We start from the raw sequence: 12,254 nt of genomic DNA on the forward strand, positions 1-12,254 counted from the left end.
TATGATATAGTTGGTTTTTGTTTAATATAGCTGGTTTTTGTGTGATAAAATCAGTTCAGGTCATTCGAGACGTTTCGTATAAGTTGCTGCTTATCATCTTTTGTTTTTAATTTATGGTTCTCTAGAACCCAAAATTTTTTAAAAAAATAAAAATTATATAAAGTAGGCTAATTAATTATCGTTTTTGGTATGGAAACCGGAAAAATAATTGTTACCACTTTTTTAAAACACACTTTTCGGTTGAATAATACTTTACGAAATTATTTTCTCTTAAAGTTCAATACATATAGAGTGACAAAAGTTCTTTAATTGTCTTGTGAAAAGTAAAACTTCCGTGAGAAGTTCTATTACCTAAGTCTGTCCAGGTAAGCAACTTCTTCTATGTAAGCAACTTCTTTTATTTTGCAGGCACTTCCTACATTTTGCCAACCAAACAACATCACCTTATTTACTTCTTAAAAAGTTCTACTTCACATATATTTTAATGTCAATCAAACAACACCTCACATTAATAATGACTAAATTTAAATTTATTATGTCCCTGATATCATTAGACTTTTATATTCATAAAACCAAAAAATAGTTTCTCACATACATATGATTTAATACTTTAAAATGACAAAGAGTAGGACATTGAATATTTAGATCGGACTTCTTTAGAGTAGGACAATTCGAGTTTAAAATGACATAGTTTCTAATATTTCGAGTATGACATTTCTCTTAATTACATATTTGGAAATTGTGGCACAATTGTTTAGCTACCTCGTCTAATCTACGACATCGAGGTCTCTCTATTTCAAGACGTTGCCTCACTTGTTTACACGACAATGAGGATGCCTTCCACATCTTCAGACTTTGCCCTCTCGCTATAGAAGCTTGGGAATCAGCCAACCTCCAACTTCAGGTTCCCATCCCTCAGCTACTCTCCATCTCTTCCTGGCTAGATTTTTGGATTAGCAAGCTCATAGAAAAAGACGGCTTCAATGAGACCAGACTACCTACATTCATATGTACTCTTTGGGCTATCTGGAAAACAAGAAATAATCAAATATTTAGACAGACGCGAGCTACGTTACAGATTCTCTCTGCTTATGCTCAAGAAAGTGTGAGACAACATGGCATCTTTATTTTGAAAGACCCACCATCGGCTGGCCTACCGCCAACCCGGATGACATGGGTCCACCGGGGTTCTTTTTTCACAATCCGGGTCAAGTTCATCATGGTACCCCATATATTACGATCCAGTTAGATGGGTCGTGGGACGTCAAGTTCGAAGCGGGAGGGTTTGCTTGGGTGGTGCATGCTCACGACCACTACATCTATCGACAATGCCATTTCCTCTTCGCTTCGTCCGCAATTTATACCGAAGCGACTGCATGTCTCCATGCTATACAATGGGCTCGTGCGACTAGGCACCACAATATCTTACTCACCACGGACTCGATCTTATTGGTTCAACATCTACTATCTATAGAACCGGCTGATATTACAATACAACATAATTTAGCATCCGTTAGAGCAAAGGGTGCGCATCTCCACTGATGTCGTCTACTGAAAGTCAGTGGAGGAGCTACGTGGTAACAAGCCCCTGCTTTTTTATACTTCACTGACTTTTTTGAAGTAAGAAAAAGCGAAAAATTCAAAAAAACCTAAAACAAACATACGTCGTTTCATTTGACATCTTCACTCTCTCAAGTCTCAAACAAACTCAAATCACCTCTCAGTCGTCACTCGTCGCCTCCTCTTAATCGTCGGCTCGTCGCCTCCACTCAGTCATCGGTCGTCGCCTCCTCTTAGCCGTCGGCTTGTTGCCCCCTCTCAGTCGTCGCCGTCGGCCGTCGCCTCGTCGGAGTCTCAGAGAAAATCAGAAATTGGTGAGTTTCTGTAATTTCGTCGGAGTCTCAGAGTAAATTTTATTGTAGGTTTCTCTTTATTTTTGTTTTCCAATTTTCAATTTTCAATTTTCATACTGTATATATATATATATATATATATATATATATATATATATATATATATATATATATATTGGATTTTTAGATTATTTGAATATATACATATGATTCGTTGATATAATTCATTATTTCGGGGCTTATTGAAATTGAAATCAATATAATTTTCAGTTTAAAGGGATTTTGCAATTTAGTTAGGGGATTATTTTGCAATATTGAAATCAAAATTAAAATCATGTTAATTATTGCCTACAAATTTTTGACTGACTAAGAGTAGTTTACAAACAATTAAATACTTTAAAATGTCAAAGAGTATGACATTGAATATTTATGCGACAAGATTAAGTTAAACAAAGAAATAATTCAGGCTCATCATAATTGAGATATAGTCAATTAGTCATATACTCATATAGATCCAAAGAAACATATTTTGGATATTTTGGTCGTAAGACTTATGTATTAAACATTTTTGTGTACTTTTTTCCCCTTATATTTGTGTTTGTTGTACGTCCGTACCCCCATATTTAAATTCCTCGGTCCGTCACTGGTGTGAGATCGGTTTTGCGAGTTTTGCGAGTTTTGCTCATATATTCAAACCTCTCTTCTAGAAAAAACTATTCTGCTCCTACCACAGTCAGACATGGCGCGAAAGAAGCACCAACAATTGGACACTCAAATTCATCGCCAAAAACCTAATTCTCAGTCCTCTACTGCCTATGTTCAGGTTGTAATCCTCTCTTTCTCTTTATAATGCATTCCCTTTTTTATTTTTGTTTTTAAAAATTTTGCTATTTTTCTGCAAAGTTATGATCTTGTTAATGAGTGTATTTTCTTTTAGTTGTTTATATATTAGCATGTCTTGTAATTGAATATGTGTTTTGTGAAATTTAGGTTCTTAATTATTTTGATTAATCAAAGATTTTTTTTCTTGTTATTATTTTCATTGTGATTTCAAAAATTACATGTTGTTGTTTTCCTGTTTTTTAATGCAGTCACTATGTAATGGATGTATTAACAATTGCACTACACTACTGTGTTGTTTTAGTTATGATAAATTGCCTACATAATGACAATGAATGATACTTGTATAAATTTTTGAATTTTAACATGGTAACTTGAAATAAAATAGAACTGAAACAAATTTCCGAGTGTATCGGTTTAGGATTTACAAGAGAGGATATCATATAGTAGTAATTGAGAGAGAAAAATTAGCAATTTCTATGAGTAGAAGATAAGATTGACAATAAGCTTCTATCATGTTTGATGAAGGTATCAGATCATGATATGATAAGAGACAAAACCATATCTCCTGGGTCGTATGGGTTAAAGATGTCGAGAGAGAGGGAGAGAGAGAGGAGAAAGAGGGAAACTTATAAGTGGAGTAAGAAAGGAAGGAATCATTGGATGGAAAATCACAAACAATGCTCCCCAGCAAGAAGGAAAAAGTATCGAGTGTTTATATTTGTCAACTTGAGTCCCTTAATGTGTTTGCAACTGCCTTTTCCATAAATGTAAATGTTATAAAGTACTACCTCCGTTTCATATTAATAGTTACACTTTCACTTTTGACACTATTCACAAATTTCCCTTTGACTATCATTTGTGAGTTATGGTTAAGAGAAAATATAATCATGTGGGGTCTTGTTTGATTCGTCTTGATATGTAGTTTTATAAATTCTTTGTCGCTATCTCGCAAATTGCCTACTCTTGTAGTCCACTAGTCCTATTGCTTTAATTTCCACTATTTGTTGCACTGGTTGAATAATGTAACGTTTCATTGGAACTTCCTGCATTGTACCTAAAATTCCTATTGGCTTTTCTACTCCCCGAGTAGATTCTAGGAACTGGGATGGACACACATGATACACTGCCTTCAATTCTGCTCTTCTTTGATAATTTCCGGATCATTTTCAATGCTGGAGAGGTAATCATAAATCCTTGTACTTGAAAATTATTTTGTTAAGAACACCCGTTTCAATCATGGTATACATGTTGTCCAAATTTTACTTTAATTGTTTGGTATGGATATAAGCGCCCATGTCTACTCTCATTACAGGGATTACAACGGTTCTGTGCAGAGCATAAGATTAAGTTGTCAAAGGTATTGGTGCATCATTTATTATAATCCTTGTACCATAATGTATGTTTTCTGTTCTCTTTCTTTATCTTTCCAAACTGAGGATGTTACAACCTTGTTATTTTTGCAGATAGATTATATATGTCTTTCCCGAGTTTGCTCCGAGACAGTTGGTGGACTTCCAGGTTGTTGTCTTTTCTTGTCATTATGTCTTCTTGTGCCTATTGATTCTTTAAAACTCTTAAACCTTTGCTTGGTCCAACTGTCACGAACTATGGAATCACTTGTTGAGAGTATAAAGGAACAAGCTTTACATTTTTAATAATTGGTTAAATGTTCAATTTGTGAGTTGTGACCCTAAAGTCTATGAATACTGTTTGTCTTTTTACAACGAAACAGCACGTAAAATCTCAATAAGAAAGCTTGTTGTTCATACCTGCTTACTTTATTAGCACAAAGGCTTCTAGGAAATCCTGGATCTTGCTTAGCATCCTCTTGGACTACAATTGAATGTCTAGGTGTAGCAGCTTCAATAACAATGAGGCGGCCAAAGATTGATTCAAAAGCCAGCCACCTCTTTAGCAGGTGATGTTATGTGTTGTCATTCGGTTCAATTTTATGATGAAAAACTCAATGTCATTTAGGGAAATAGAGGGTTAAATTACTTTGCCCATCTTTTCATGATAAAATATTGTCCCCCTATCTTGCACTATTGTGTAATCCAAATTATCCTTGCCTTCATGATTTATTTTGTGAAATCAGTGAAATCCCCTTGAATTTCGAAGATAAAGGAAAGCATCAGTGAAATCCCCTTGAATTTCAAAAATAAAGGAAAGCAATAGAGAACTTGATAGTAATTTGATGCTCAACTGGCATTTACTTGTAATTTCTGAGACTAATTTAAAGTGGTCTGTCAGCTAGAATCTTCAGGTCTTCATCCATTAATCCATCTTCATCTTGGTCCTTGCTCAGTTGCTCTCCTTGTTCTTTTCTGCCTATCTGAGTGACAAACAGCTCAAGTTGAATTTGTTGAGCCCTTCCGTTAGTCAGATGAATCCAGGATCTTTTTGGCCTGTCTTCACAATTATGCTGTCCAGAGTCCCTTCCACGTCAAATTGAGATTGACAGGTGATAAATGTCTTCATGAGGAATCTTCCTGGTTTCTTCTTTGTAGCCGTGAAAATCAGGCCCATCTGTTCACATGTCTCCAGACGTATTTAGCGAGTGATTTTATTTATAGCTAACTTTTGCTTGAAAATAATGTAGAACATAATCACCTGAGGTCTTTCTGATGTAGTTTTTTGATTAAGCACGAAGGAAGCTCTTATTATTGTTCTAATGTTATAGTTATGTGTCTTTGTTGACTGTCTGCTTGTACCATACTTGTTCTAAGAGATCAAGAGCTTGTGCAGGGCTGCTTCTAACGTTGGCTGGCCTTGGAGAAGGACATTCTGTGAGTAGTGGTTTGAGTCATGATGACCTCTTTGCTGTTCCTTTTGACTAGAATTTTATATGCTGTGAGCTGGTTTTTTGTGAATTGTTTTCATGCTGTGCTGAATTTTGACTGCCAGGTCGAGCTACGGGGTCCTTCAGATCTTAGTTCATTGGTTTATGCACTCAAGTCCTTCATTCCACATGCTGCTATCTGTGCGGAGAGCTTTGGATCCAGTCTGTCTTCTAATGTTGAAGCTCCTACTGTCCCAAGCCTGTCTGAAGGCCCATTTTTTGTTTGTAAAAGCGCAGTTGTCAGTATTTCAGCTGTCTTATTACAACCTAGTATTTTAGCAGATTCATATGTAAAACCTAGTGACGTTTCTGTTGTATACATTTGTGAGTTATCTGAAATTAAAGGGAAGTTTCACAAAGAGAAGGCTGAAGCTCTTGGTCTAGACGTTGGACCCAAACGAAGAGAACTACAAAATGGGAAATCTGTGAAGTCAGATCGCCTAGATATTATGGTGAGGTCCAATATGAGCATTTTCAGGAAAAGGAATTTTATGATTTGACGTCGTTGTATGCTAATATTTGCTAACCCCACATGACTTAACCTATATTTTGTTGCCTTTCCTATTAGATTCAACCCAGTGATGTGATAGACCCTTCTGTACGAGGACCTGTTGTACTCATAGTTGACTGCCCTACTGAATCTCATGCAGAAAAATTATCTACTACACAATCTCTCGGTAAATATTATGCAAAGCTGTCAGGCGAAGCACCTGAAACTGTGAATTCTATTGTCCATCTTACTCCTGCTTCTGTTGTAAATACTAGAAACTATCAGAACTGGATGAAAAAGTTTGGTTCAGTACAACATATTATGGCTGGATATTCAATGTGAGGACCTGTGTTACAGCTCTCTGAATCATTTTGTTTAAATTTATTTGTATCTTTTTAAATTGACTGTGGTTTTTGCAGGAAGAATGTGGGAATTCCAATTCTAGAATCTAGTGCAAGGATCACTAATCAGCTTGGTTACTTGTGTCCTCAGTTTTTTCCAGCTCCTGCTTTACATTCTCGAGAGCATCATTTTGATGCTGCAGTGGGCATGGATAGTCTCACTAAGGTATTTTCTTTAAGTGACTGTGTCTGGAGCTACCACGATAGAGTTGTTTATAGAATAGGGTGAGATTGGAGACTTAGTAACCTCTCATTCACCTTTGCAGGAGCCTACTGAAGGGACTTGTGATAGTATATTAGCTGAAAACCTTCTCAAGGTGCTCAAACATTTTTTTTTGTTCTCTCTTATAAGTTTCGCAATAGAGTGTTTTGGCGGCTATTTGTCCATTATTTTGTCTTCTCTGGTGTTGATTCAACGATGCTTTCTGTTGCTACTGAACAGTTCACTTTACTTCCTCATTCTCAATCTGGTTTGGACAAAGCAAATGTTCCAGGTCTCATAGCCCCCTCACAAGTCATTAGTAACTTACTGTTGGAGATTCCAGAAGTTGTAGAAGCTGCCCAGCAAATCAGCCAGTTCTGGAGTGAGCCCGAGCATTCCTCAAAAGATAGTGAAGGGTTGATTGGAGGTTTGTTATTGGATCAAAATCCTATTCCTAGTTGTTTAGAGAATATACGGAGAGACGATGGAGAAATTGTGCTTCTAGGGACAGGCTCATCCCATCCTTCTAAATATCGCAACGTTAGCTCCATCTTTGTTAATCTTTTCTCCAAAGGTAACCTGCTCCTGGATTGTGGTGAAGGAACATTAGCTCAACTGAAAAGAAGGTGATCTGCTTGGATTTTGCTGAGTTAAATATTATACTATTAGGGTTTTCTTCATTTCCATAACTGAGAAAATTTGACATTTCGTTTCTGTCTACAGATATGGTATGGATGGTGCTGCTAATGCTGTAAGAAATCTGAGATGCATTTGGATTTCACATATCCATGCTGATCATCATGCAGGGTTGGTGAGAATACTTGCTCTACGACGTGATTTGTTAAAGGGAACTCCCCATGAAAAATTACACGTCATTGGGCCCAAGTACCTTGAATCATTTCTGAATAAATACAAAGACCTGGAAGATTTAGATATGCAGTTCCTTGACTGCAGAAGCACCACTGCAGCTTCATGGGACACATTTGAGCATGGTTTTGTGTCAACAAAGTACCCAACTTGTTCATCTGATTGCATGATAGATGAGCATGTGAACAATGAAAATAAAGACGATACATGTTTCCTGAGGTGTTCAAAGAGACAGAAACTAAGTTCTAATGTGGATACTTGTGTAGATACTAGGTTTCTAATGAGCTTGAGTGAAGTTTTGAAAGAAGCAGGCTTGGAAAGGTTGACGAGTTTTCCTGTTATCCATTGTCCTGAGTCATTTGGTGTCATTTTGAAAGCAAGGGAGAGAGTCAACAATAGTGGAGTTCTGATTCCAGGGTGGAAGGTTATCTACTCTGGTGACACTAGGCCATGCACAGAAGTAATACAGGCATCTAAAGGAGCGACTCTTCTTATACACGAGGTATGTATGTCCGCTTGCTCAAAAATGAACGTCACTGAGAAATGAGGATTGGTGCATTGCGGCATGATAGGGTTTAATTCTCAATTTCTCATGCTTCACAAGGTTCCTTTCCTTATCCCTGGTTCCATGTAGGGCTTGCATAATCTTCATTTAGAGGGATACAATTATAAAAATTCAGGAATAGGTTATAAACATGAATGTGGTAATGCTTAGCCAATTCGTAGATAACATTTAAACAATCATGCCAGATGCCACGGTAGAGCTTGGCCACTTGCTATCCAGTAGACAACATTTTTACAATCATGCTAGATGGTTCAATGCTTTGGACATGCGTGATGCGATCAAATTTTCCTAGATTCTTTCAGATTCTACTCCATCAAAATTCAAAACATTCATTTTTCATACAGGCTTTTGCCTTGATTCTATTGCAACTAAGAAAGCTAGATGAAGCAATTATGAGTTTATGACTACATGAGTGAGTAGGTATGTATTATTTAAGATGCTTCTGCCTTTCTTTAAATAGGAAACTCAAATGTTGCAGGCAACTTTTGAAGATAGCCTTGCAGAGGAGGCAATAGCAAGAAATCACAGCACCATTAAAGAAGCCATGGAAGTGGGAACTTCTGCTGGTGCATATCGCATCATTCTCACACACTTCAGCCAACGGTATCCAAAAATTCCTTCGTTTGACGAGATCAACTTGGAAAAAGCCTGCATTGCTTTTGACCTCATGAGTGTGAATTTGGCGGACTTGCATCTACTACCCCAGATTCTTCCATACTTGAAGCTACTTTTCAGAGATGATGTAACTGAACAACTAGAAGATGACTAATTGTAACAGATCCAGTATTCTGTTGAACCCACAAGGGTAAACAGGGCAAATAAAAGTGTACAAAACTACATTAATGAGGTATAGAATGGTATTGTTAGTGGTGGTTGCTGGTAACTCCTATAGCAGTGCACGTCTTTAAACCCTAATTTTACAGAAAATTCATCTGTTATCTTCTTCACTCTGCAATTTGTTTTCACATTCTTCAGGTAATTAGGTTCCCTAACTCATCAATTCTAAAGTTTCTTTGGTTTTTGTTTTTTCCTTATTCGGATAGATATTGAACTTTCGGTTTCTATTGAAATTTTCATCTTCTTTCTCTCATCATTCTTGACACTCAACTACTCAACTACTTGCCAATCAAGGGAGCAAAACAACTAATAATTCGTCTTTCTCTTAATAACGGGTAAGTAATTCTGCATTACCTTATCTTCTATGATTTCTCACTTTAATTTCTAATTGTGCTATTCTTTTATGGGTCTAATTAAAGATTGAGTTTTTGTTTAGTAGTTGGTGGATACGATTTTATGCTAAACATCACAAATGGGATTTTAGGTCTTGTGTGTTTGTTCAGTTATGCTAATTGTTATAGCTAGTTAGGGTTTGAGTTTCACGAAATTCGACTTTTTTAAACTCGAGTTTTCTTGGTGGAAATTCATCTCGGTCTGATGTGAATCTTGATATTTTGTGGTTTGATTGCAGTAATATGTTTAATGCGTGGATGCGAATGCCTAAATTTTATTTGGTAAATCTTGATATGGGTTTGTGGTTAGTACTTGTTTCTGCACGGTTTTTCTTTGAATATATTCATAATATTTGTGATAATTGCTGGAAATTACTCCGTTTTTAGATTCTGTAACTTGTATATACACGGGATTTCTTCTGGGTTCTGTAACTTTGTAGAAAATGATGCGATGTGATTTCTAACTTGGTTGGTTAAGGTTGTAATTGGTCCTCTTTCTTGAAGGAATTTCTGAAAAGGGTTTCCCTTTTACTGTCATTCTTTTCAGTTTCCTATTTCATTTTCCATTACAATCTAAAATTTGTTAGATTGAATTTTCTCCTTTCATGCTCATACACTACAAAAAATCCTCAAATTAGAGAAAGAGTTTGAGATGGTTATTATGTAAATTTGTCTTAAAATTAGAGATGAACTTAATTAAATCCTTCTCTTAGTTATATGAGAGACAATGGAGGAGAAAGAGTAGGTAAATAGCTTGACAACCTTGAGAAATAACCACTAACTTTTGAATAATCTTAGTGAAGTTATTTGTAATTCTAGCTTGTTACGTTGATGAGAGCTTATGACATGGAATTATATGATAGAAAACCCATGATCAACGCTCCTTACTATATGAAATGTTGAGGAATTTGCGATTTTCCAATGTTAGGAAATCAGCAGGAGGCCACACCATTATTTGAAACATCCGAACTGTTTAAACTTTTATGGGTTTTAAAGTATCTGAATGATTACACCTTGAAACGTCTAAATTCCATTATTTGAAGATTGCTTTAGGTAGTCTCGAGAAAGATTGCAAGTAACATTAAGTAGCTCTACTATGGGTTTTTCAATTGTAGTCATAATGACATCTTAAGTTACACTTTCTGACTTTTGTCGTTTATGCTTAATTATCTGCTGTTTTGTCCTATTATGAAATGGTTTCAGTTTTCTCTTGGCTTTGTCTAGCATCCTTCTCAATTAGCCTCCCTCGTAGGTCATATATTATTTCAGAGTCAAACAAAAAGTGATTGAGGGTGTCATTGAGTAATTTCTAATATCGGAGTCACCATCTATAAGATTATGGTGTGCACTTGCATAATTATATAAAAAGAGGCAAAAGTAGCTTTCTCCTATGAACTGGGAATTTTTTTTTCTTGCATGGCTTTATAGAACCTGAAGCTCCTTTTGTTATCCAGCTTTGTATACTTACAGAAAGTAGTTTAAGTATTTTCTCTAGCTATTAGAAGTGGGGAGAAGGGGCTTCTAAATTTCTATATATGGAGATGGCTCATCTGTCATGTATACGCTCTTTTCATCTTGGTTTGTATTGAGTGGTTATATTTAAGTACCTGAACTTGATTAGAGGAGGCTTTTTAGTGGTAGGTTTGCAATTCTTTACTCTCTTTGTTATCTTTAGAGTTTCTAGGTGCTTGAGTGTTATGTTATTGCCTTCAAGTAAATATTTGCTGTTGTATATAACTTCCCCATTCTTGATAACAACTTCCTCTGGGGCTCATTTCGCTTTAATTTTGACAGTTTTGCTTTCATCTCCATCCACCCTTTTTATTTTGGCTTTGATTTATTTTATTGTTTGTTAATTTTGTCATTTGTTTCTGACTTGAAGCCGGAGTTGGGGCCAATAGTGAAGTTGTTTATGCTGCAAAGTTGTCCTTGTCAAAAAAAAAAAAGCAGCTAGACACCCTGCCCAATTGCATAGATAGTACAAGGTTTATGAAAAAAGGTATTTAACATCGGAATTTGTTTTAATTTGCTGCACTGTTTTGGGGGATAAAAATCCTTTTTTTTGGAATGTTTTGGGGGTTGGATCAGGTCTGGACGTGCTTTGAGTCAAAGCTCGGGTTAGTGGGACGACTGTGGACTCTATCGCACGACTATGGCAGCTAGTCATAGCTGCTGTTTGCAGACTGCAGAGCTGCAGCAGCAGCTGCCAGCATGTGTGCGCGTTGCTTGCTGTACTCCTGCTGTGCTGCTGTTAGAACTTAAGAGACATCCATTAATTTTATTGCATTGATATGAAATTATCTTCTATTCGCTACTTATTTGTTCAGGTGTTATGTGAACCCAAATTTATAGCTCTCTTGTGTCTTGTTCTGTAGCTTAGAAGATTCCCAATCTTTATGCAAAGAATATCTCTGCTGTTGAGAATTCAGCTCGTAAGAATCTGATTATATATTTTTTTGTCTATTTTTCCCTTTTGAAGGTACTTAGAAGTTATAAGGTGCAACAGATCAAGAACGGACAAAGACTTGAGATGTTCAAATTTAGCTACCATTATCTATTTTACTAGATCTTATTAGTTAGCTTTTCAAGACTTTGCTTTGCAATTATGATGATGTTTTTAGAAAAATTTTGGTTTAGGATTTTGGTGAACATGCAATATATGCCGGAGTTTTAGTTGTAGTAGTACATTTGTAAGTTTAATAATATTGATCAAAGTTTTTAAATTTAATCTTCAAATGTCATTATTGATTTTCTTCTATATTATAATGTACATATACATTCGGATTAAAGTAGCAAAAAGAGCCTAAACAAAAATCTAGACGGTTTTTTCATGCTAAGAATTTTGCTTAATAAATATTAAAGTTTTCCAACTTTTATCTCTGAGGACAAAAAGCGTTCTAAATATGTGTGGTCGACAAAAAGTATAGAATTCAGATGCTTTACGACGTCCACAAATTTGCTACCA

At 36.0% G+C, this 12,254-nt stretch overlaps 1 protein-coding gene across 10 annotated transcripts; it reads left to right on the forward strand.

Annotated features, from left to right (window-relative positions):
- Positions 1 to 1,550: 1,550 nt before the first annotated feature.
- LOC104884829 (tRNAse Z TRZ4, mitochondrial) lies at positions 1,551 to 12,017 on the forward strand. Of its 10 annotated transcripts, none has more exons than XM_057392406.1 (16): positions 1,551 to 1,874; positions 2,561 to 2,676; positions 3,787 to 3,876; positions 4,009 to 4,053; positions 4,160 to 4,214; positions 5,442 to 5,482; positions 5,601 to 5,987; positions 6,104 to 6,363; positions 6,445 to 6,592; positions 6,693 to 6,743; positions 6,869 to 7,254; positions 7,352 to 7,997; positions 8,521 to 9,035; positions 9,192 to 9,232; positions 9,529 to 11,288; positions 11,769 to 12,017. In XM_057392406.1, the coding sequence occupies exons 2-13, from the start codon at positions 2,593 to 2,595 to the stop codon at positions 8,827 to 8,829; spliced, it is 2,502 nt and encodes an 833-aa protein (XP_057248389.1). In that variant the 5' UTR covers positions 1,551 to 1,874; positions 2,561 to 2,592; the 3' UTR covers positions 8,830 to 9,035; positions 9,192 to 9,232; positions 9,529 to 11,288; positions 11,769 to 12,017. The 10 variants fall into 10 exon arrangements, with proteins under 10 accessions (XP_057248389.1, XP_057248386.1, XP_048494018.1 ...); XM_057392403.1 differs by having other exon boundaries at positions 11,172 to 11,288; XM_048638061.2 differs by lacking the exon at positions 11,769 to 12,017 and having other exon boundaries at positions 9,529 to 9,571; positions 11,172 to 11,759.
- The last annotated feature ends 237 nt before the right edge of the window (positions 12,018 to 12,254 follow it).

This window comes from Beta vulgaris, chromosome 2 (genome assembly GCF_026745355.1).
Source record: "Beta vulgaris subsp. vulgaris cultivar EL10 chromosome 2, EL10.2, whole genome shotgun sequence".
NCBI classification, from domain to species: Eukaryota; Viridiplantae; Streptophyta; class Magnoliopsida; order Caryophyllales; family Amaranthaceae; genus Beta; species Beta vulgaris.